We start from the raw sequence: 25,090 nt of genomic DNA, 5'->3' as shown, positions 1-25,090 counted from the left end.
TGTCCAGCACCCTCCTTATGGACAACCACTTCTCCTCTACACCTTTTGCCTTTGCCCCTGATGCTCACGCTGCAGAGAAGCTCTTGCCTTTACCACATTATTCCATGTTCTTACCCGCAACCCATTGTTTATGCTCCACCCTCCGCCTAATGTGCCAAACCTTGCCCACCTGTAGAACTCCTGCTCCTCTCTTAAAGTCCAGCTCACACATCCTCCTCTCTCTCTTTGGCTTTCCTACCTACCCCATTAGATTTCATTGCTTCCTTAATGTGTGTTTTCATCACCTCGTAGAAGTGTGTTGATTATAACGGTTACCATACTATATATATTTTTTTTAATTTTTTTTCAACGTTTATTTATTTTTGGGACAGAGAGAGACAGAGCATGAACGGGGGAAGGGCAGAGAGAGAGGGAGACACAGAATCGGAAACAGGCTCCAGGCTCTGAGCCATCAGCCCAGAGCCTGACACGGGGCTCGAACTCATGGACCGCGAGATCGTGACCTGGCTGAAGTCGGACACTTAACCGACTGCGCCACCCAGGCGCCCCTATATTTTAAATGTTTACATACATTTCTCCTGCAAGGGACTGTGAACTTTCCAGGAGATGTGCCAGCATTTTACTTACCTGTCTTTCTGCCTCTGCCTCCCTCCCTGTAGGAGAGGGTGTGAATACAAGCACCTGGGGCTGGTAAGAGTGGCTGAAGTTGAATTCCGTCAAGGAGACCAGCTGGGAGATCCTGATGGACAGCAGTGAGGGGCCTTTCTAGAGTAAGGACAGTGGGGACGACAAGAGGGGACAAAGCTAAAGCTCTGCATCATTTGTGACCTGCCAAAAGTACAGAGCACTTTGTCACCGTAGCTGATTTCCACGTTGGGCCTGAGAGGGCTGGGCTGTATGTGTCAGCCAAGTGCCTGGGATGGGGAAGTAGAGTAGAAGGGTAGCTGGTGGGGTTCTAAGGGACAGGAACTGAGAAACTACTATGCGCCTGGCATTATGATGCTGGACATCAATGACAGTCAGAAGTGGGCACCTAAAATTCCAGCTGCTGATTGTCACTGGCATCTAATACTAATCTAATAACGCCCGTAACAGGGTAGGCACTCAATCAACATGTATGCAAAAGGAAAAGGAAGGAGGGAGGGAAGGAAGAAAAGGAAGGAAGGAAAGAAGGAATGAAGAAAGGGAGGAAGGAAGGGAGAGAAAGAAGGTGAGCTCTTCAGACAATCAGAAGTCACCTTTGCCCAGTGTGCCATTCTGTGTCACACTGACCCGGCTCAAACTCTGGCAGGGTCCCGGGCTGACTATGCTGTTGAAAAAGAGATCCAGGTCTCATCTCTATCTTTCTTAGAGGTCTCGGGTCACCCACCCCCCTTCTCATCACCAAGGTGTTCATTAGGAGGCGCTCGGCTTGATGTCTGGCTTCTGCCAGTGGCCGGGTTTGTTAGAGCTCCTGGAGGGAAACCGTGGCAGGAGATGGTCTGATAGCATCTCCCTCTGCTGAATGAGTGTCATCTCTTTCACCTTTCCCACCTCTTCCTCTTCCCACTCTTCTTCCTCCTCCTCAAATCCATCCTCAGACTCAAGGGTAGGACCACTCGGCTTTAAGCCCATTTTAAATCACAGCTTTCCACCTCTCAGGGGCTGGCTCAAGAATGGGCAGCTCCAGGGGCCCCTGGGCGGCTCAGTTGGTTATGCATTCGACTCTTGATTTCAGCTCGGGTCATGGTCTCACGGTTCATGAGTGTCAGCCCTTCGTTGGGCTCTGCACTGACAGCGCGAAGCCTGCTTGGGATTCTCTCTCCCTCCGCCCCTCCCCCTTCTCCTCTCTCTCTCTCTCTCTCTCTCTCTCTCTCTCTCTCTCTCTCTCTGTCTCTCTCTCTCAAAAATAAATAAACTTAAAAAAAAAAAAAAAGAAAGAAAAGAACGGGCAACACCATCCTTCAGATTGGCGAGTATCCCCTATCTGATGGGCAAGTGGTCTTTCATCCTGGGATTTCCGAGTTGTCAACAACAATTAGAAGCTTTCATTTGAGCCCTTTGGGCTGGATTGTCAGGGAGAATAGACCCAGTCAAGGAGCAGGAGGAGAGATGGGTCCCTGTGTTTCCCTGGATAATAATAGCCTTCCCTTGTTTTCAACTAGATGAGACTGATTGGTTTTGGAATAAACCTCCATCTATGGCTGTGCTAGCTTGGTTTACTTCCCACTGGCCTTTTGTTCCAGCACCTGTTATGGTGACCCAGGCCGAAGCGATGTCTGGCTGCCCCAGCTTTTCGTTTGCTCCAATTTTCATTGGCCTCATTATTTCTGTGGGTCTCCAAAGCTTGGACAGAAGCCATTAAAATAAAAAGAGACTTGGTGTGTGCTGTGGTCAGTCTTGCTGTTGCCTGTATTTCCCTTTATGTGAGTACTTTCTGTACTTCGGGAAATCGGTGTGGATCAGTTGGAAGGTGGGGCTGGTTTCTCTCTCAGCCCTTTCTCTACCACCCCCATTCCCACCATATTGCCTGTGGGCATGCTCCTCATCTCTTGTCACATCACGCCAGTGTGCGGTGCACGTGGTCATTTGTTTGGAGCAGGGGGGGGGGGGGAGCAGCTGAGGCTATTTGTGGCCGGAGATGGCCACCCTCAAGGTCCAGCCAGGCAGCTCTGGCCTCCATCCAGACACCTAAGGGCTGGGGCCCCTGGGCCTCTGAACACTTGTACCCTGTTCATGGTAACCAGGTGGGCGGGTTTGGCCACTGAACTCTGGACACCATACCCACAAGGCCATATGCAGCCTTTCTAGTGGGCTTCCTGCTGAAACCAGGCCAGGCAGGGAGTCCTCCGTTCCTGGGGCCACATGTGCCCAGCATTCCTGCATCTCTTGGCCCCCTTAAATGTCCCAGGGAGTGGACAGTCTTTATGGTCAGTGTCGTGTGTATCCCTCTCATTGTTGGTGTGGCGTTTCCTGAATGTTCTCCAGGCTCCACATTTCTCTTGAAATATAGGGCCCATGACTGTCTGCAGTCCTCAGGATGTTGACTGTTGGGGGGGACAGGCCTTGGGCCTCAGGCTCTAAATCCACACTGCATTCCCAGCACACCTGTTAAGGATCTCCTCTGACCCCGCGTTCCCTCTCTGGCATGCTAGCCTCTGCTTTTTCTCATCTGAATTTGCTTAATTTCACCGAATGTAGACATTTCTGACACTCTCTCTCTACCTTCCCTTTCTTCTTCCCCATCTGGGTGGTTCCAGATCCAGGACTCCTCATTGCTCTAACCCAGAAACCCAAGAGTCTACAAATGTCCACACTGGCTCCCAACACGGCCCTTTCTTGCACACTACTACCTCTCTTCAAGGGTATCCTTTGGTCTCATGGAATTATTTGGGAAGCAGATTGAGCCATCTTCCACAAAGGTTTCCATTCTTGTAGTCTTACACTTTTCTCCTCTTTACCTTCTTGAACTGATGGACTCCATCATTTGCTTTTTGTTTGTCTCTAGAAGTTTTCTGGATGCTTTAAATTGCTTTTTATCACTTTGGCACATTTTTATGCTACCTCACTCCATCCATTCCTCTTTCCCAGGTCTCTTCTCGCTCTATCCATTATGGAAACAAAAATGCAAGTAGGGAATCAGGAAACAAGCAAGTGTTCAGAGTTGGGGGGGCACTATGGTGTATGGGAATCCACTGTAGGAGTGACGATCACCCTCATAAGACATGCTGTAGGCGTCACCTGTCACCTCAGTGCCTGATCCTGCAAAAAACAACCATCAGCGTTTTCTTCTCCAGAGAGCTGGCTCTAACCAACCACGTCTCTGAACCACTAGCATATTTTCCTGCGTTGCAATCATTTTGATGTGGTTCATGAGCAGAGGACAAGTAGATTCTATTCCCAGAAACAGGAAGAGAGAAACAAAAATGTTTTCGGTTTTGGTTTATTGGCTTGTGTTATAAATGTCTCATTATATTCCTCATAAGTCTTCTTCAATGGGAATCTTCAACATGGAAAAAAAAACAAAACTTCCCCCCCGCCCCCAGTACCTTGTCTCACTGGGAACTGCAGCCTCTTGTTTGAAAATCTGACTCAGAACACTGTGCCTCCGTTTTCTGGCCTTGAATTTAGCATGCTGTCATTTAAATGAGGGAGGTGGATAATCTTATCAGGTACCACTTGGACTGGAGCACAGTTGCCTATTACACACCATCCACAGCCGCTGCCATCTTCTTAACAGCTGAGTAACGTGGGCAGCTCATGTCTGCTGGGATTGATAAGGCATGGTGTGGTGTTTTTGTTTTTGTTTTTGTTTTGTTTTGTTTTTTGTTACCAACCCAGCATTCTGTTTCCATCTTGGATACTGGAAAAAAGTCATGATTCTGCTCTTTCATCTATGAATGAAAGTGATTGCTTTAAAATCTTCATTTTGGCATGGTGGCAATGCTTTATTTTTATTTATTCATTTTTGAGAGAGAGAGAGAGAGAGAGAGCGAGGGAGGGAGCGTGAATGGGGGAGGGGCAGAGAGAGAGAGTGTGGGAGGGGCAGAAAGAGAAGGAGATAGAGAATCCCAAGCAGGCTCCACTCTTAGCACAGAGCCTGATGCAGGGCTCAATCTCATGACCGTAAGGTCATGACCTGAGCCAGTATCGAGTCTGATGTTTAACAGACTGAGCCGCCCAGGTGCCCCGGTGGCTATGCTTTAATTCAGCTTCACAGATGAGTCCTTCATGATGGTAGAAGACAAGATTTTTGAGGTAAGGGGCCTTGGGGATCTCAACTTATTTCCAAATGTGAATCTTTCCAGATCAGAATCTTGCTTTCCCTACCATAGCTGGCAGAACTCATGGGTTTCGTCCTTTACGCACAAAGCATGCATGCCCCAGAGCATATAAACCAACTCTCCATTTGTTCAATACCATGTCCTGTTTACTTACCGATCACAACAGTCTGTCCCCCTTGAATCGAGGAGTTCCCATGGATCTGAGGAGTTCACCTGGATGCAAAGGAACTAAAATAAAATGGGTAGTTCTCGGAGAGTTTGGGGGATCAGGCAGAGCCAACCAGATGGAGTGGTTTATGTGGTGGGCTGGAGGCGGGTTGGGAGTGGAGGTTTGAGACGAGTTAGAACTTCTGTGGAGGTTTCTGGGCCTCAAAGAGGAAGGATTTTTGACATTTCCTGAGCAATTACTATATGCCTTACTCTGTGCTAAGTGCATTTCATTTCATCTCGTTTAATGGAAAAGCCATAAAAAATGTCAGCCTCTTTTGAAAGCTTGGCCTTAGAAGCAAAACCCCTAAGATAAGGAGGTGAAACATTTCCCCTGTGTGTGGAAGGTAACTTAAGGGTCTGTATTTTTTTCTGAACATTTGCCATTCATTGAGGACATTTTATGTGTCAGGCACTTAGCTAAGTACCTGGCATATCATTCAATCCTAACAAAAGCCCAGGGAGTTAGGACTCTGAGGCCCCATTCTGGGTGTCTTCTGCTGTGTAACAAACTACTTGGAACTTAATGACAGCCATCATTTGTTTTGATTTTGGATCTATGATGTGGGCAAGGGTTAGCTGTTCTGGCTTCTCTCTGTTCCCTGGAGCATCAGCCTGGCCACTGCATGAGGCAGGATGGCCCCTTCGAATATGGCTCTCTCACTTGACCAGCACGATGGTGCTGGCTGTAGCTGGGAGTTCAGTCAGGGGTGCTGGCTCTTCTCCATGTGCACCATTCATAGTGCTGCTTGGGTTCACCCACAGCATGGCAGCTGGATTCCCAGGCTAAGTATTCCAAACAGGAAATGGAAGCTGCCAGTGTCTTAAGACTGACATGGGATCACTTTTCTCATCTGCTATTGGCCCAGCAGACACAGAGCCTACTCGGGTTCGAGGTATGGAAAAAGGGACCATGGCTCTCAGTGGGTCATGTAAGAATTTGCAGCTATCTTCATTCTACCAGAGGCCCAGAAAGGTTAAGTGCCTTACCCTGTATCACACAGCTAACATGTGGCGAGGCCCCCTGAGCTCTGCTTCTTAGGGATTCTGTGACACTCCTGAGTTGGTCAGAACACCTGACTGACCTCAGTCCAGGTTTCTGTACCTTTTCCTGCCATTAACTTGGCCTCTATATCAATCCCACCACAGCTACAGAAACCCAGTAAAGCACATCCTAGAAACATTCCTATCACTTTACTTGGTTTTGGAATTGCCTTTAGGAGCAAACTTGGAAGAATCCTAGACCTGAGAAGAAAAGACCCAGGGGTGTGTGAGAACCATTTTTGGATAAAGGAAGGATGGTGTGTAGGTCCCAGAGTGCCTTGTGTTCTGTTGGCCGTGTTGTTCTTGAGCAGGGCTTGGCCAACTACAGCCGGGGAGCCAAAGCCTGCTGCCTGTTCATGCACAGCTCTTGAGAAGAAAATGGCTCTACATTTTTAAACGGTTGAAGACAAAGGCAAGAAGACTGTGGAGCAGAGTCGTAAAGTTGCAACAAAGACCAAATAGTCCATGAAGCCTCTTGCACAAAAGTTTGTTGACCCTGGTTCTAGGCAGGGTCAAGGCCTGTGTTACCAGAGGCCTAGGTAAGAATCAGGACCTGTGTTACCAGCACTACATTTCAGGTCTGCGTAAGAAGACATTTTCCGACTAGACATGAAGAGGAATAGCAGCCCACAGCTGGAGGTCATGCAGGCAGGTGGCTGTGCCTAGGATACTATAGGTCAGTGGTGTGCTGGAGAAAAAAAGTGTGTAACATCTAGCTCTCCAGGCAAGAGGAGCCCTGATTTGTAAAGTTTGTCTATTTCTATGGTACAAATCCCACCATGGCCAATTTCCAGTTCCGATACAATGTCACTCCAGGAGGAGTTGGGAAGAGAGACACATAATCTGCTCTTGGAGCCCCAGTTTTCCACCATGACAGGTTCAGGGGACCGACCATGTGTCACACTGCCCCTCAGGTAGCTCCTAATCTAGGGACACACCTGGGTTTGGGGAGGAATGAAAATGCTGGAAAACCTTTGAAATTCTACCTGCCTCTCTGGGCTCACGGGGAACCGCTATTAGTATCTACAAACGCAGGAAGACTAAGTTCTTGCTCTGGCTTCACAGCGGCTACACCCCACCTGCTATTCCATTGTCCCCACATTTGGTTCAAAAAATCTTGATTTCTTCAAAGAGTGACAAGTGTGACTGCGTCCAAATTTAGAATTGGTCTAACAAAGCATCACTTGAAGCAAAGTTACAAGACGAATCGATCACAGATCGGGAGAACACATTGGGAATATAGAAGAGATCAAGGTTTTGTGTGGAGAGGACGATGTAGCACTTATCAGCCAATTAAAATGGAAAAACAATTGACAGTCCAATAGGAAAATGGGCAGAGTGTAGACAGTTTACACCCATTCAGATACAAAAGCGGAAAAACGTGGAAAATGAGCAGTCTTTTGATCTGAAAGGGCAGCAGTCTCTCTGTTAGCAGGGACAGGTAGGATACAATGGTGATTCATTTATGTCATCCATTGGATTGGCCCAAAGTAATAATACCAAGCACATGAGCTGGGAAACCATGGCACGTTCACAGCTGATGAGCATAAATTGAGACTAAAAACAAGCCTAGCCTATGACCTAGAAATTCCAAATTGGGCTATACATCCAAGAGTCCAGAAAAACTCTCACCTCTTCAAGAGGCAAGTACACACACAAAAATCATTGCATTATAGTTTGTGATAGTGAAAAATCAGAAGCAGTGTTAAGTCCATCAGCCAGGGAATGGCCGAGTAAAACTTTGGTCTGGAAAGCCCCATGGCCGTTGGGCAGCAATGAAAAGGGAGGGCGCAAGAGCTGTTTCCCAGCGAGCATTGCCAAGGTGAGATCGCTAATTGCACAATGACACATACAGTCCGGTATCATTTCCGCTCTTAAAATGTAGATGAAACAGTGCTGTGCAGTTCACAGAACATACTGAGAAAGTTCTGGAGGGCTACAGGAGACGATAGGTGGAGAGAGAGAAGGCCGGGACCCGGCAGGAGAGGGACAGTCAGAAGGGTCTTTAGTTTTATGTATGGGTGTGTTAATTTTTCTTAAGGAGAGTATATTGATGTATTTCTTGGATAATATTTTTAAGAGATATTTATGTATTTCTTGGATAATATTTTTAAGTTAAAAATGGAGTGACTTCTGTAAGAGAATGTGCCAGATCTGTGGGGTTGGCCATCTGGGGGCTTCATGGGTGACGTGGGGGAGTGGCTGGGTGTGGTGGTCCTTTTGGCCCCATGAGATTGAACTTCCCTTGAGTACTGTCCCTCATCACCTCTCTCAGCTCCATACAGGCCTTGGTATTCTCTCCACACTCTTGACTAAGCGAGAAATCACGTCTTTAATCTCCTGTGGCACAATCTAGACAGGGCCATGTTACGTCTTTATTTGACAGGAGAGAAATAGTCACATTAAGTGGATGGTGTTGGGACTGCCAGTGCTTCCTCTTGCTTGCAGGTGCCTGCCTGCCCCATCAGGACCCACTTTCTCCCATTCCCTCCCCCACCTGGCTGCCCTCAGGCACATCTAGATTCCTCTCTGTCCAGACCCAAGGAAACAGAGGCAAAGCCCACCTTCCCCCACCTTTTCCCCAGGTTTGTGCCCCAGGAATGACTACTCATTTCAGGGAAGCCTTGGTGTATAACCAGTGAGCAGCCTCACTCCCTCCTTGGCATGGCAGCCATGTCCAAATCCCACCCCGTAGGCTCGCATCTGGATGTGAGACACAGAGGGCAGCTCAAGGGTTTTCCTCACCCGGACACCTATGGTTAGGTGGAGTGAAGGCGAGGGACGGCTTCCTGGAATATTGATAACACTTGTCGAGTGCCAGATGCTCTTAACTGAAGTCACATTTTCTCCTTTCATCCCCGGTAGTAATAATGAACAGTAGGTTTTATTATCTCCATTTGATAGACAAAGAAACTGCCTCTGAAAGTAACTTAACCTATCTGAAGTCATGGAGCGCAGACTGAAACCCAGAATGTCTGCCTCCAATGCCTTTTACCCTTTCGGTGATGTTCCTCCCATAGGGATTTCATTCTAGAAACCCTGGGAAGGCTCCTCCCTGTTTCCTGCACAGCCTCTTTGGGTAAAGTGAAAGATCACTTCCCCCACCCCACCCCCACCGTGAATTTTGGGTGCCAAGCATGCTGTGTTGTGAGGATCCCCAGGACTCCTCTTAAGTTGTTACTTGAACTTGAATTTGAGGTGAAACAGACAGAAAATGTATTTTCAGATATAGTTTATGTTTTGGATTCAAAGGAGGCAGGGCTAATTCAGAGGAGGTGTGAAGTTAGGAACTCCTTTGATGCTATTTATAAAGTGCCTGGGGGATAACACAGTATCTAAGCAGAGAATGTGTTCTCAAGCCCCCAGGCTGCTGCTGACCTTAAATTCACACCTATTTCACAAATTCCACAAGGAGGGGGTGTTGTGTTTCTTTCCCTTCAGATTACCAGCTTTGCATTCCTCAAAGTCTTCAATTACCTGGGGGGTTTCCTTTTGGACCCTGAGAGGTGACAGTGTGAAAGCCTTCCAGGGCTTCCCCCTATTAACAAGAAGGAACCTGATGATGACAGTAGAGCACTGAGCTCTAATTTTTGTTCAGAGACAGAGCCAGGAAGAAGGCGGGTCCTTGCCTTCAACACCTTCACATCACGTCCTGCACGATGTAAGAGAAGGATCATCTCAAAATGTTGGGGAAGTTACTTCAGGACAGGACCAGATATGCATTTTTCATTCACATTTGTCTGATGTGAATTATTTTTCTAGTTTATATATTTATTTTGAGAGAGAGAGAGAGAGAGAGAGAGAGAGCGAGCATGCGCGCGCGAGCACACGGGTGAGGGGCAGAGAGAGAGAGAGAGAGAGAGAGAGAGAGAGAGAGAGAGAAAGAGAGAGAATCCCAGGCAGGCTCTGCACCATCAGCATGGAGCCTGATGTAAGACTTGAACTCATGAACTGCGAGATCATGACCTGAGCCAAAGTCGGACACTTAACCAACTGAGCCACTCAGTCGCCCCCTGACCTGAATTTAAAAGTTTTTATGACGGTGCATGAAGGGACCCTTCTGTCCTAGGAGAATCTGAAAACAAGGCTAACAAAGACATGAGCAGATTCGGATTATCCTCCCTCTTACTTCCTCCACTGGTCCTGAGACGCTGTAGCCAGCCTGTGACATTTTGCTTGCAGCCTGTGAGCAGCTACTACCTGTTATGGGTTGAATTGTATCCACCCCCCCCCCAAAAAAAGAGAGATGTTGAAGTCCCAACCCCCAGTACCTCAGAATGTGACCTTCTTTGAAAATAGAGCCTTAATGAACGTAACCAAGTAAAAATGAAGCCACTAGGGTGGGTGATAATCCAGTTAGACTGGTGTCCTTGTAAGAGGGGAAATTTGGGCATCACACACAGACCTGTGCATGAGGGCAGAGGCCTGGAGTGGTTCATCTCCAGCCAAGGACACGAGAGGTTGCCAGCAAACTGCTAAGACCTAGGAGAAGCAAGGAAGGTCCCCTTAGAGAGTTCAAAGGGATCACAACACTGCTGACACCTCGATTTCGGAGGTCTAGCCTACAGAACTTGAGACAAGAAATTTCAGTTAGTTTGAGCCAACCGTCCCCCTCCCCCATTTGTTGGTGTGGTCCTAGCACACTAATACAACTACCTCTAACTCACCCTCGTAAAATACTCCTTCAGGTGAAGTAAGGTTGAGAATTTCAGTTTGTCTGTCACAGGTAATGTGACGTGTGTTCTGAGGAAGATTGCAATGTCCTCTCCTGTCCTACGTGTTGTGTAGAATGTTGAAGTTCCCCCCATTAAGAGATGAATTCTACATCTCTCCTCTTGAATCTGGAGGAGACTTCGACTTGCTGTTGAGGCTGTGTGACTGCTGAGGCAGCTTCCACCCTGGAACACTTGCCCTGAAGCCATGAACTTCCACGCAAATGGTCTCCTTGTGTTGAGTCTGCCATGCTGTCAGGAAGCCGAAACCAGCCCGCATGGAGCCATGACTTTACATGGAGAGAAATGCCCAGAGAGCCCCCCGGTGGTCCATCATCCCTGTGCTTTCAGCTGCAGCTACTGTCTGATTGCACCTTGATGACAGACCCTAAGCCATAGCTACCCAGCCAAGCCTTCTTGGATTCCTGATTCACAGAAATCGAAGGAGACAACAAAATGATTGTCATGTTTAAAGCCACTAAGTTCAGGGAGATACGTTGCACAACACTAGATAACCAGAATAGTTACTGTACTCTGTGCTTTGCATTGGTTGCTTTCCTTTAATTTAAATTTAAAAAATAGATTGTATTCTTACTTCTGGTTAAATAGTTTGGTATTCACAGAAGCGGGAACACAACTGCAAAATCTCAGTGGCTTAACATAATAGGATTTATCTCTCACTCAAGTACAGTGTGGATGTTACAGGTCGGGTGGGTGGCCTCCAGACAGTGGCTCGGGGATCCGTATTCTTTCTTCTTAATGTCTCTGCTGCCCTGGTTCTCCTCAGGGTCCCCTGCCGGGCCATCGGTGTTCAGGTAGCCAAAGAGACAGGGGAAAGAGTGAGTGGAGAATAGTGCAGGATATTTCAGGGGCCAGGCCTGGGCCTGAAATCCACAACCTAGGGCCAGAGCTGGGGTTGGGGGCCTGTGTGCTGAGGCCTATCCAGTCCTAGCAGGCCAAGACCTGAATGTGTGTCCTGAATTGTTCCAGTGGCCCCCTCTTCACCAAATGGGGAAATCCAGCCCAATGCTGATGAATTCTAGCATTTACCTTGAAATGCTCATCAGGTATAGTTATCTTGTAGCCAAGAGCCCCTGCAGTTTAGGTTACGACCAGTCCTCTTCCAGAACAAGTCTTACTACATCTTGGACAATTCTTAGCAAAAGTCAGGGACCCTGAATAGTATTATAATTCAGAAATCAGAATTCTGTAATAGTTTCTCTGTGTCACTCTGAAGGCACTGTGTTTTTAAAATTCTACATTCTGTGGGGCGCCTGGGTGGCTCAGTCGGTTGAGTGACCGACTTCGGCTCAGGTCACGATCTCACAGTCTGTGAGTTCGATCCCTGCGTTGGGCTCTGTGCTGACAGCTCAGAGCCTGGAGCCTGCTTCGGATTCTGGGTCTCCGTCTCTCTCTGCCCCTCCCTTGCTCATGCTCTGTCTCTCTCTGTCTCAGAAATAAATAAACAAAATTTTTTTAAATTCTACATTCTGTGACAGCAGCCTTTTAAGGGAGGCATTGGTGGCAAAGGAAGGCATGGGGAAAGCTATTTTCCAGCTTTCTTGGTGAAAACAGTAATGCTTATTAGCATGCATTTCACACAATTTCCATGATAATGCTGTAATTTAAAACACTCTGAGTCAAAGACCTAATAAAGGAGGTTAGACTTGCTTTCTAAATTTGCTGCACAGATTGCTCATCTCTCTCCCCATCAATCTTCTTTCTCATAAGCAAAATGTAAAATTTGGAACGAAGAGTGGAAATACCAAGGTTTTGGCTGATCTTGTTAGCATTACCCTGCTGTTCCCCAACAACATTGTAAGCCTTTCAGTTCTGGTTCTAAGCCTGTATATGGAAAAAGTCCTCAGGTTACTTTTTGCCCTTCTGAGATTTGGGGGCTAAGTGGGGTAAATTATCCAGTGATGCTTATAATGCCCCCAAATCTTCGCCAAAATCATGTAGTGTTGATTTCCTTGGTTAATGACTAAATAATTGATGAGTTTTATCAAATTTAATATTTGATAAGCCATATTTAAAATTGATGGCTAGAACATCTGCCTTTCCGTGTGAAGGAGAATGAATATATATGTACGGCCTTCAGGGCAGTAGGAAACCAGTGATGGGTCCAGGCCCAGTGAGGTGGGGGCTCTCCCAACACTCCTGAAGTCCAGCTGAATAATTCCCTGGACGAACCACAGCATGGAGCTCATCATGAATGCCATGAGATTTGAACAGGGCCTGGAGAAGGATGATGGAGAAACCAAAGATGATTCAGGTCTCCTTCCTCTCAGTCTTGACCAGGCACCGCCACGTTGCAGGCTGGTCCCTCACTGTCCTTCACTCTGGGGGCTCCAGGGTTGTTCTGGTTCTCATCTCTGTGATCAGGAGGCACTATTGGAGTTAAGTTGCTTGAGAAAGGAAGACTGAATAGGGTAGAAGGTGACCGGGCCCAGAGAAAGACAAACCTGGTTTCTGTTGGCTGAACCAAGTGAACAGACCCAGTTCAAGATAGTGTTCTGTCATCTACTGGTCTGTAACAAACTACCCCCAAATTTAGTGGGGTGCAGGGTAGGTTCCCAGGGAAGCGGACGTGTGGAGGATGATTTTTAAGAACTGCCCTTGGGATCAAGACTTGGAACAGAGGGGAAGGAACAGTAGTGGACAGAAGAGGTCGTGCTGCCTTGCAGCTCAGTGGCAGCCCCAGTGGGCCCAACAGAAAATTCTGAAGGAATTTTAGAATTGCTCAGGTTGGACTGAGTTGTCCTGGCCTTTATGTCACGGTAGGCAAACTACAGCCTATGAGCCAAAACCAGGTGGTCACCTGGTTTTGTAAATAAAGTTTTATTGGAACACACCACACCCCTTCATTTACAAATTATCTAAGGAGGCTCTCACCTTACTTGGGCAGAGTTCAGTGGTTGTGGCAGAGCTATATGGCCCCCAAAGCCTGAAATATTTATATCTAGCTCTTTATAGACATTTGTTCAGCCCAGCTTTATGTTCCTACGCTCAGCAGCCATTGGATGTGACCTTGAACGGCAGCTTGTAGCAGAAGGAAGCTCTGGTATCCTCCTAGTAGTTGGATAGTGCGTCCTTCCTCCATGGGGAGCATGGGTGGTATTCATGGTGCCCTCCATAGTGGATCAAAATGACCGTTTTATTTTGCGCATGACTTTGTGGGTCAGGAATTCTAGAAGGGCTCAGAGTCTGACCTCCATGGCCTCTGCTGGACAGAAGGATCCACTCTCAAGATTTCTCTCTTGCTTAATGCCCCTTGGCTTCTTCTCTCTTCATGGGGTGTCTCATCTTCCAGGGTTTCTTCATACCGCCTGGTGGTTTCGGGACCATCACACTTCTTACATGAGGACTTCGGGATGTGGTAGCCATAGGTCTATGAAGGACCACATTGAAGCTGGCACAGAGTCACTCTGCTATGTCTTATTGGTCAAAGAATCAAGGGGGTGGAGCCACAGAGGCACAATCACAGCGCAGAAGAGCACGTGGCGCCATCCTTGGAAAATACCAGAATGTGTCTGTGGGCCAGGTAGCTGGCTCGCCCAGGTCACAGAGCTGTTTATGCTTCCCAACCACACAGTCACCTTCATCACTTGGGTGGCTTGAAATGACCATGAGAGGAATAGGACAGCTCAGGAATGGGCTTTGTCCCTGCCCCCAACCCCAGGGAGTCCATTGTTAAACATGCACCTGCACACCATGCCGCTGTGGGAGGGCTTTTACTTTGAAGCCAGAGGACAAGAAAAACAGTGTTTATTGAGCGCCAAGGGGCTCTACATATCCTGAAATCTCCAAACAACTCTGTGGGGTGTGATTGACCCTTATTTTACAGAAGAGGAATCCCAGGCTCAGTGGAAGTTGGGTAATGGGAGAGAATTTGAACTGGGGTCTTCTCACCCCTTGCTGTCCCGCTTCACAGAGCCTGGAGCCCAAGGAGAATGAAATTAACTGCTTCTCCAGGACCAGAAGGAAGCTCAGGTCAGACATGAGGCAGGGAAAGCTACCAAAGGGAAAAGGAGCAAAGACCTGGGTTGAAGTGGCAGTGGGGTTTCTAGGAAGGACCCGGGCCTCTGCCCTGTGCTGACACTTTCGATACTGGAAGGTTTTCCCCATTTCCAGGCAGCCAACCCCCAGCCATTTCTCACTGTCAAGAAACTTCTGATGTGTTGAGAAGCGTGAGTGGTCTGTGTGAGCGAGGGGGAGTGGGGACGCCCCTGAAAGTGGGGCAGAGGGAGGAAAGGTGGGATCAGCCGCCGCTATCAAGCTGCACCCCCTCCTTGAGAGCGCACTGGTCAGGCCAGTCAGTGGGTTTGAGGGAAAGCAGGGCAGGAAGGGGGCTTTCCTCTTGGAGCCCTGGGGCAGGTGGCATGGCAGCCCAGAGGGACGGTCTGTCCCTCCTTTAAATGGCATCCATTCCACTTCCTGGACCTCAGCCTCATGCCAGACCTGGCAGCCGCATCATTTGTACTTATTACCTTTCATTCTCAAAATCCTCAAAGGAGTAGGTCCTGTTATACCTGTTTGGTGAGAAAGTGAGGCCCAGAGAGAAGGCATAACCTTGTGGCTGCAGAATTAAGGTTTGCACTGGGTGTGCCAGCTCTGGACCTCACCCTAGCACATGGCCCAGGGCTGCGCGATGCACCTCGATGACGCCATACAGCCCAGAGAGTAAGGAAGCACCCAGGTGATAGACCATCTTGCTCAAAATTAGTTGGTTCGTTTCCCTGTTTTCCCCTGGAGTTGAAGGAATCCCTCTCCCTGTTTTGTTGTTTTTAAGAGGAGTAAGGAGACAGAAAAGTGAGGAGTGGTGGGGAGCCAGTGTGGGGTTCACGGCCAAGGGCTCCATAGAGAGGAGAGGGCAGTAAGGCTAGGAGGGTGCAGGCAGGGAGGCCACTGCTGCGGGAATGTCCTTGTCACCTGCAGGTCTCTGTCCCCCGGGCCGGGCTCCAGGCCTCCCTGGCTGGCTCAGGCTCTGTGACTTGTGGCATATCTGCGCGAGCCCTCTGCTGGGGTCCCAGGGGCAGAGGAGCCACCTCGCCTTCAGGATAAACATGCAGACCTTAAATATCAGAGGGAGGCCATGCAGCAGGAGGATGCAGTTAAAAGTTTGAAAAATGGCCCTCACTTTTTAGTGTGCTAAGAATCCCCTGGGGCGCTGGTTAAAAATTTTGCGTTTCTTGGTGCCCATCTTGGAAACTCTCAGGTAGCTGGAAGGGAAGCCCAGAACCTGTATTTTTAACTTTTTTTTTCTTTAACTTAATGTTTATTTATTTTTTAGAGCCTAGAGAGAGAAAGAGACAGAGCATGAATGGGGGAGGCGGGGCAGAGAGAGAGGGAGAGACACAGAAGACACAGAATCTGAAGCAGGCTCCAGTCTCTGAGCCGTCAGCACAGAGCCCTACGTGGGCTCAAACTCACGAGCCGTGAGATCAGCCGAAGTCGGACACTTAACCACCTGAGTCACCAGGTGCCTCAGACTCTGCATGTTTAAAACACCCCGAGCAATCCTAATGCTAGTAGTGGAGCTGGGGCCAGGTTAAGAAAAACAACAACTTAGAGGGTGAAGGGGCAGGATCTGACCCTATTCTGTAAGACACAGACTTTTGTCATTATACTTTAATCTCGTAAGCACTGTTTTTTTTTTTTTCCTCTGGATGTAGAAGTGGTATGTATGTTTATGGAGCTGTCTTGCTGAAAGAAAGATAATGAACACAGCAGTTATGTGCGTAATTACAGTTAATTATTATGTTGTGAATGTATGGTTAAACTTGAGAAAAGATGAACTTATAAAAACTCTTATTAAAAGTTCCCTGTTATTTGCCATTAATTACTGCTGTAGATTTCTTTGGGGAGTTTGTTCATTTATCCACTGGATAACAAAGTTTTGAGCTCTTGCTCTGTGGCTGGGACTGTGGGAGAACCTGGTGGATGGCCGGGGGCCGACCTCTGTCCTTTAGAGATTTACAGTCTGGCCAGGGAGACTGATTGATAAATCCCCAAACAACCTCATGCATTTCAATTTTGTGTACATGTATTCTTTTTTTTTTTTTTAATGTTTATTTATTTTTGAGACAGAGAGAGACAGAGTGCAAGTGGGGGAGGGGCAGAGAGAGAGGGAGACACAGAATCTGAAGCAGACTCCAGGCTCTGAGCTGTCAGCACAGAGCCCGACGCAGGGCTCGAACCCACGAACCGCGAGATCATGACCTGAGCCGAAGTTGGACGCTTAACCGACTGAGCCACCCAGGCACCCCTATTTTTTTTTTAACATTTATTCATTTTGAGAGACAGAGAGAGTGCGAGTGGGGGAGGGGCAGAGAGAGGGGGAGACACAGAATCCAAAACAGGCTCCAGGCTCTGAGCTGTCAGCACAGAGCCCATCGCGGGGCTCGAACTCATGGACCGTGAGATCATGACCTGAGCCGAAGTCGGACGCCTAACTGAAGCCCAGGTGCCCCAGTGTACATGTATTCTTATTAGTGAAGGTATTTGTTAAATTCATTATGAAATGTGATTTTTTAATAAATACATAAGTATTTATATATAAATGGATATAAAACAACAACAAAAAATCCTTGTAGGCCATATATTGTGATTTGGGGTTTTCTTTTTGTTTTGTTTTGTTTTTTATTTTTTTATTTTATTTTTTTTAATTTTTTTTTCCACGTTTATTTATTTTTGGGACAGAGAGAGACAGAGCATGAACGAGGGAGGGGCAGAGAGAGAGGGAGACACAGAATCGGAAACAGCCTCCAGGCTCTGAGCCATCAACCCAGAGCCTGACGCGGGGCTCGAACTCACGGACCGCGAGATCGTGACCTGGCTGAAGTCGGACGCTTAACCGACTGCGCCACCCAGGTGCCCCAATTTGGGGTTTAAAACAATTGATTAGCATACGGATTATGAACTTTCCAGGTACTTTCTGATTGTGCTAGGAAGATCTATTCTTTTTTTTTTTTTATTTTTTTTTTTCAACGTTTATTTGTTTTGGGGACAGCGAGAGACAGAGCATGAACGGGGGAGGGGCAGAGAGAGAGGGAGACACAGAATCGGAAACAGGCTCCAGGCTCCGAGCCATCAGCCCAGAGCCTGACGCGGGGCTCGAACTCACGGACCGCGAGATCGTGACCTGGCTGAAGTCGGACGCTTAACCGACTGTGCCACCCAGGCGCCCCAGGAAGATCTATTCTATAAATGCTGCCCAAAGTTGGCTTATAATTTGTTTTTTTTTAAATCAGTGAATTAAGACTTCACCTGTAAGTATGTGTAAGGAAGATGTTTTAAATATACATTTCCCCCCTCCCCCCCATCACGTCTCTGCTCCCTGCCTTCATGTGTGAACATAGCACATCAGGAGAATGGTATCCAGGTGCTTTCAAGTACAAATGGGCAGAATTGTCAGCCCAGTGGTGAGAAGCATGAATTCTAATTCCTTGCTTGGCAGTTTCGGCTTGTCCTTAGGCCATTCTTTTGCCTGAAATTTGAGCACACCAATAGTCTACAAGAGAACAAATCTGTATGAAACAAGCATGCTCAGTAACCTCTGCTTCCTGGTTTTCAGAGTGGCAGGTGGCGAGCTGTTCGACTTCTTGGCTGAAAAAGAATCTTTGACTGAAGAGGAAGCAACTGAGTTTCTGAAACAAATTCTTAATGGTGTTTACTACCTACACTCCCTTCAGATTGCCCATTTTGATCTTAAGGTACGTTGCTGAGTGTAAGCCAGAGAGAAGGTTATGCAAATCCCAGCATTGGTGGTTGGCTATGAAAAATTGAAGCATCTGAAAGAGATACATTTTTTTAAATCCTGTATGGGTTTGTTTTTTTAGGTTTATTTATTTGTTTTGAGAGAGAGAGAAAGGGAGGGAGGGGCAGAGAGAGAGGTAGAGAGAGAATCCTAAGCAGGCTCCATACTATCAACGTGGAGCCTGGTCATGAACCATGAGATCATGACCTGAGCCGAAATCAAGATTCAGATGTGTAACTGAGCCACCCAGGTGCCCCTATCCTGTATGAGCTTAACAGATGGAATTATGAAGATAAATTACCAGGTATATAATGAATGCCTACTCAAGGATTCCTAACCTTTTGTGGGATAGAGGCTTAGGACGAATGATTACATTCAAGAATCCCTGGGGAAGAATCAAAGGGGTTTACCAGCCAGATCTCTAAGCTGCTATTGGTTATGGAATGTTTTCAGCTTAGAGTGGCCACTGGCTGTCCAGTTTGCATCCCCTGTGGCTGCAGGGCACGTAAGGTGGAAGATGTCTTGATCTCTCCTCTCCCTCTTGATGCGAAGGCCTGATTTTGTCACCGGCAATCAATCAAGACAGACGCGGAGATTGGCTAATTGGGGTCTTTGCCTGTCTGGAGGCACAGCACTGTGGGGGATATAAAGGCATGTCCTAGTTCTAACTGTCAGAAAAGCTATGGTCTCTCTAGGAAGGAAAGGCATGCACAGGAGCAACATACAGTGACAACGGAAGAATCGAGGTACAATCTGAGGCATTGAGAAGGTAGTCACAAAGAAGCATGTGGTCGACTGACAAGTGAATGATTCAGATCGTTGGAGCTAGGACAAGGCTTCAGAGGAGGGAGGACTTCCTCCATATTTCTTGTAGCAATCTGTCAACACCCCATCCAGATCCCCCCAACACTCACTAACACACGCCCTGAATACCGCTGCTGCACACACCTGCAGCTCCCTGCCTGATGTCTGGTTTCTGGCCCCGGGAGCTGGAAATGCCAGAGTAAGGCCCCACAGAGGCCGCTGTTAGCAATGGAGGATGGGGAGTCGGTGGATAAATACCCCAGGTCCCTCATGCTCCAGCTGGAAAACTCAGTGCTGCTCCTCCTTAAGTTCCCCAAAGGGATTGTACTCCAGTCACCTTCACCTTGACAAGACACCTTGTGTGGGTTTCCTTCCTTCTGTTTCCTGTCTCCCCATCCTCTACCAAGTATTCCCTGGAGCCTGCTCCCACATAAGCCACTTGCACCCGAATCTCTGTCAACAAGTCTGCTCCTTGGAGAACCTAAACCACAACATTTATTTTTCCTGGTGTTCTCTTACAACTACCCTCTTACCCCTAGGCTTTGGTGGTTTTTCCGGGGTGGGGTGGGGGGCAGGGGACAATTCTACCACTTTGTCTTCAGCATAATATATCATAGCTCTTTGTTTTTATTGTGGTGAAATAAACATAGCATGAAAATTACCTATTTAACCATTTCTAAGTGTACAGTTCAGAGGCATTAAGTATATTCACACTGTAGTGCAAACCATCGCCCCGTCCATCTCTGGAACTAGTGGATCTTCCCAGACTGAAACCCTGTATCCGTTAATCCCGAGCTCCCCATCCCTCCTCTCACAGCTGCTGGCAACCACCCTTCAGCTTTCTGTGTCTCTGCATTTGTCTATTCTAGATACTTCTGATAAGTGGGATCATACAATATGTGTCCTTTTTCGTCTGACTTATTTCACTTAGCCTAATGTTTCCAAGGTTTATCCATGTTGTAGCATGTTTGATGAGTTGATGGACATTGGGTTGTTTCCACCTTTTGGTTTTGTGAATATGCTGTTTTGAACACTAGTGTACTATTTCTCTTTTTCTCTGTCTCTTTTTTGAAGCCTGAAAACATAATGCTTTTGGATAGAAATGTCCCTAAACCTCGGATCAAGATCATTGACTTTGGGTTGGCCCATAAAATTGATTTTGGAAATGAATTCAAAAACATATTTGGGACACCAGAGTTTGTTGGTAAGTTTTTTTTTTTACTCCTGTGCTCATTTATTTCTCATCAATAATATGAATTATACTGGCAGAAACTCCCCTGCTGTAACATCATTTATTTCCCTGGTACATATTTCTGGTTTATACATGAAGATAGAATCTGTTGATTCACTTTCTCTGAAAACTAAACATGCGTTTATTTCCTCTTAGCTCCTGAGATAGTCAACTATGAACCTCTTGGTCTTGAGGCAGATATGTGGTAAGGAGCATGTCCTTGATGCTTTCATCTTTCCGCTTTAGTGTACTATTCTTCTGACATTTGTTTCTGTTTTCGTTTTGTGTCTAGGAGTATCGGGGTGATAACCTATATTCTGTAAGTACCAAAATCCACGCCTTGTATTCTTTTCCTCTTTCTTTGAGACCATATGTCTTATTAACCATCTATATGTCATGTTGATCTCTTCAGTTTATGCATGCTTTTTATGTAAACATATTCATTTCACACCCCCAGAACACGTGTAGTTTATACTAATTAAACATTTTCTCCTAATTCGCAATGAGTCATCAGAAACTACAGCCTAATCACTGAAGGAAGCGTGGCTGTCCATCACTGCTGAGAAAATAGGAAAGCAGTGTTTTTTTTAATTTTTTTTAACATTTATTCATTTTTGAGAGACAGAGAGACAGAACATGAGTAGAGGAGGGCAGAGAGAGAGGGAGACACAGAATCTGAAGCATGCTCTAGGCTCTGAGCTATCAGCACAGAGCCCAATGCGGGGCTCGAACCCACAAACCGTGAGATCATGACCTGAGCCAAAGTCGGAAGCTTTTTTATTTTTTTTTAACTAAGAGATGCTATTCCAGATTAACTTTTTAAATGCATCCTATGCATTAAGCTGAAGCTGTTGTGCGTGACAACTAAATGCCCTGTAAAATGTAATCGGATTCTGAAGTGACTGCCCAAGGACAGATTATCATATTATTCCTCACTCCCCTTATTAGATATGCTAGGAATGACATGATAGCCCAAGAGGTAATCATTCATGTTCTGCACCCCACTTTATTAACAGCCTCAGTGGGGCCTCCCCATTTCTTGGAGACACTAAGCAAGAAACGTTAGCAAATGTATCTGCCGTCAACTACGAATTTGAGGAAGAATACTTCAGTAATACCAGTGCCCTAGCCAAAGATTTCATAAGAAGACTCCTCGTCAAGGATCCAAAGTGAGTGTCCATTATTCCTGAGGGGTACTTGGCCATGGCTTCAGCAGGACCAGGGCTAGCACTTGTATTGTGCATGCGGACCACGTTTATGAGAGCCTGGTTGGGTTCCACGTGGCAAAGGAAAGCATGCCATGTGGAACGCTTCAGAAAATGCAGGCGGGGCCTTTGCACCTGCTCAGTCAGTCCCTGCAGACACAGTAAGATAGTCACAGAAAGACTGACTTCTTTCCAGCTTTCTTCCCCGAAGCAGGCCCTGAACTGCATTTTCCAGAGCATCTGCTTGGTAGGCCCAACTGGCATGGAAACAACCTCAGTGTTTGCTTCTATGGTCACAGCATTTTTTTTCTTTCCCCTTCCCCCTACAAAGGAAGCGAATGACAATTCAAGATAGTTTGCAGCATCCCTGGATCAAGGTAAGTTGCATATTGTGATTGGTTTGGTATTATAGGACATCCCGGAATGCATTTGCCTTAGGCCTAGTTACTGTGGGGGTCTCACCACAGGTCACATCTGAAGTATTGGTTTTGACATTGGTGCCCTATTTTAAGATGGTGCACAGATGAGAGTGTCCTAATGATCACGGACGTGGAGGAGAATAAGCTATCACAATGCAGGATTGTAAACGGGGAGTTGAGGGTCAGTTGTAAATGGGTCAGGTCTACTCAACAGCCATGTTTGGTTTCACTTGTGGGATGTTGGCCCAGAGAATATTTTAATTTTTTGGAATTAATTGCCAACATTTAAATACCGTATCAAATCTGGATTTCCAGCGTCTGTTGAAAAATCTGAATGTCTACCAGTACTGAGCCCTCATTCCATAAGGCCACCCAAACCCTGCACAGCTGCCTTTGGGCCAGGGCCAGCGGCCGCCCCCTGGCACAACATATACCTTTACATTACCTGCAACACCCATTGCCATTTGGGTTAAAGAACTGAAGTGCTCCGGCTAGAACAGAAAGGACCAACGGTGAGGGAATGTGGCAATTACAGAATAAAGTCATGGAACCGGTGAGGGGATTATGGTGCAACAACTTGCATCGCAGAAGTAGGGTTGGGGCATCCAGAGAGCTTTGCTGCATGAGCTCCTAGCAGTTGTGTGGGTTCCCTGAGGAGGCAATGGTGTCTCCTCTCATCAGTAGAACTAATGGCCTCCCAAAAAAGATGCAGTACAACGGATCCTAATGCTATCAGCCAGGCCAAATTTGCTAACCTCTGAGTTCCTACCAGCTATAAATTATTACTTGATGATATATTAAGTTCAAATGCCTTATAACATAACCTCACCACGAATCTTGCCATTCCCAAACTCTCAGTCCAGAAAATTGAAATTTAGCCTGTTCTGAGCCCAACTCTTCAGCTTTTCCCAAGACCCAGTCTTTATGGATTTTATCAAACCCTTAGCCCTAAGAGTTGCCCTCCGGAGACTAGGTTCCTAGCTTTTGCACGTTATCCCAACTTGTTCTGTTATTTTACTAAGGTGAGTGTGTAAGCATCCTAACTAACTACAGGTTTCCAAAAGTTGTCATGTAACCCATTTCCATCTTGGAGTGTTCTAAATTTGCTTCTTGGACTTTGATTTTAGCCTAAAGATACCCAACAAGCACTTAGTAGAAAGGCGTCGGCAGTCAACATGGAGAAGTTCAAGAAGTTCGCAGCCCGGAAAAAGTGGAAAGTAAGATTGTTTGATAGGGAGGGATAACTAATTTATTTTCTCCGTGGCACTCCCTGTGTCCAGGCTCATCTCTTCTGACATTGGCCTTCAAAAGTGCATCCTTTTTGTTTGTTTCAATTGACTCTATAGTCTTCTGCACCATTAAACACTATTTTCAAAAGATAAGCAAAAATAGTATTTCAGTCCTCTTTAAGTCTTATTTTTGCATGTAATTTTGCATTTGTTTTAAATCAAGACCATTCCCAAGGCAATTTTTAAATCAGTGCAACAAAATTATAGTGTAATCTTTTCCTAAGTTCAACAAACCACATTTTGAATAACTCTGTTCTTTGTGGTAAGCAGCATGGGAGTGCATTTATAGTAGAACTTGTGTAAATGGTTCTCTGAAACCAGCCTTGGTCTATGAATGGTTGGGATGGGGGTTGGGGTGGGGCCATGAGCATTTGTACTGTGGTCTCGTGTTCTTTTTCAATGTGAATGGCTTTTGCAGTGGCTGTATGGGGCATGGCTCTAAAGGGCATTCCAGTCAACCTTGAACAAATAGAAATTCAAGGTTGAGAAGGTGACAGGATGTCTTCTTATGCCCAGGATCATGTGAAGCCCGGAGGAAGCAGATACCTGCCATGTCTCTGAGCATTGGGCCAGAAATGTACCTCATTTTCACACCCATCAAGTTTAGGGTGCCATGACAGGGATGAAGAGGACCACAGCACTAGGGTTACTTAAGACTTAACACTTAGTCTGAAAGAAGCCCTTAGACTAGGCTTAAAATATAGAGAGAACACCGTAAGTTTCTCTCTTTTTTCTCTTTTTCACACACCCACACTCACCCCCCCCACCCCCAACACACACATTCTTTTACCTATTGTTGTTCTTGCCTTTGAGAGTAAATGCAGGGGTGTTTGTCCTATAGGCTAAGGAGTTCCCCACCTGTTTGTTTCTAACAACTGTATGAGTTTTGATAGTCACATTACTATTAATACCAGCTTGCCTGGGCACAAGGACACAGGACAGGACCCTTGAGTGGGGATGTGCAAGGGGTTTGTTAGGGTAAGATTCCATTCCTCAAAAAGTAGAGAAGAAAATATTAAGAGAGAAGGGGTATAGAGTATACAGTTGTGTAGTTAATAATGAAATGCGGAAGGAGAATCTCTATCCTGTTGTCTTAATTTGTAAGACCTTTAGAAATTTCTTTAGGCGTATATGATCCAACCTGCTTGGAAGGTCTCCCACCCCTAAAGAACATGCTGTCAGCAGTGAACGCTGTTTCAAAGACTTTGTCATTTGTACTAATTTGAATATCCTTACGTAAACTCTCTCTCTTCCTCTCTCCCTGCCTTTTTTTTTTTTTTAAAGCAATCCGTTCGCTTGATATCACTGTGCCAAAGATTATCCAGGTCATTCTTGTCCAGGAGTAACATGAGTGTTGCCAGAAGCGACGATACTCTGGTAAGCACACCTGTTTGCCTTGCTGAAGTTCTTTCTTACAACTGTGTATTTCCAATGTTTAGGTTGTTTGATTTGTTCAACAACCCAGAAAACCTAAAGTCACGGAAGTGTCAGGCCTGTTCTTCCTCTGCTCAAGGTAGGGAGTTAGGTGGCTGATTTGATGTACGGTATTGGTTCTTTCGTTCTTTTTTCTCTTTGTTTGGATTGGCACCATGCCCAGTCCCACCCACTACCTCTGACACTACCACACCCTGCCCCACTCCTCCCACACTCACAGTTT

The 25,090-nt window shown here is 46.6% G+C and overlaps 1 protein-coding gene across 10 annotated transcripts in view; it reads left to right on the top strand.

Moving 5' to 3' along the window:
* DAPK1 (death associated protein kinase 1) overlaps positions 1–25,090 on the top strand; it is a 188,527-nt gene that overhangs the window by 111,465 nt on the left and 51,972 nt on the right. For all 10 annotated transcript variants that reach the window (XM_047830151.1, XM_047830156.1, XM_047830159.1 and 7 more), the window contains exons 4-11: positions 18,303–18,441; positions 20,364–20,493; positions 20,677–20,725; positions 20,813–20,839; positions 21,537–21,689; positions 22,057–22,102; positions 23,272–23,361; positions 24,718–24,810. In XM_047830151.1, the coding sequence (XP_047686107.1) occupies positions 18,303–18,441; positions 20,364–20,493; positions 20,677–20,725; positions 20,813–20,839; positions 21,537–21,689; positions 22,057–22,102; positions 23,272–23,361; positions 24,718–24,810 (727 nt within the window). The remainder of the gene's footprint in view (positions 1–18,302; positions 18,442–20,363; positions 20,494–20,676; positions 20,726–20,812; positions 20,840–21,536; positions 21,690–22,056; positions 22,103–23,271; positions 23,362–24,717; positions 24,811–25,090) is intronic.

Source organism: Prionailurus viverrinus, chromosome D4 (assembly GCF_022837055.1).
Source record: "Prionailurus viverrinus isolate Anna chromosome D4, UM_Priviv_1.0, whole genome shotgun sequence".
NCBI lineage: Eukaryota > Metazoa > Chordata > Mammalia > Carnivora > Felidae > Prionailurus > Prionailurus viverrinus.
Note: the sequence above shows the minus strand (reverse complement) of the source record. Positions and strands in the feature narration are given on the sequence as shown.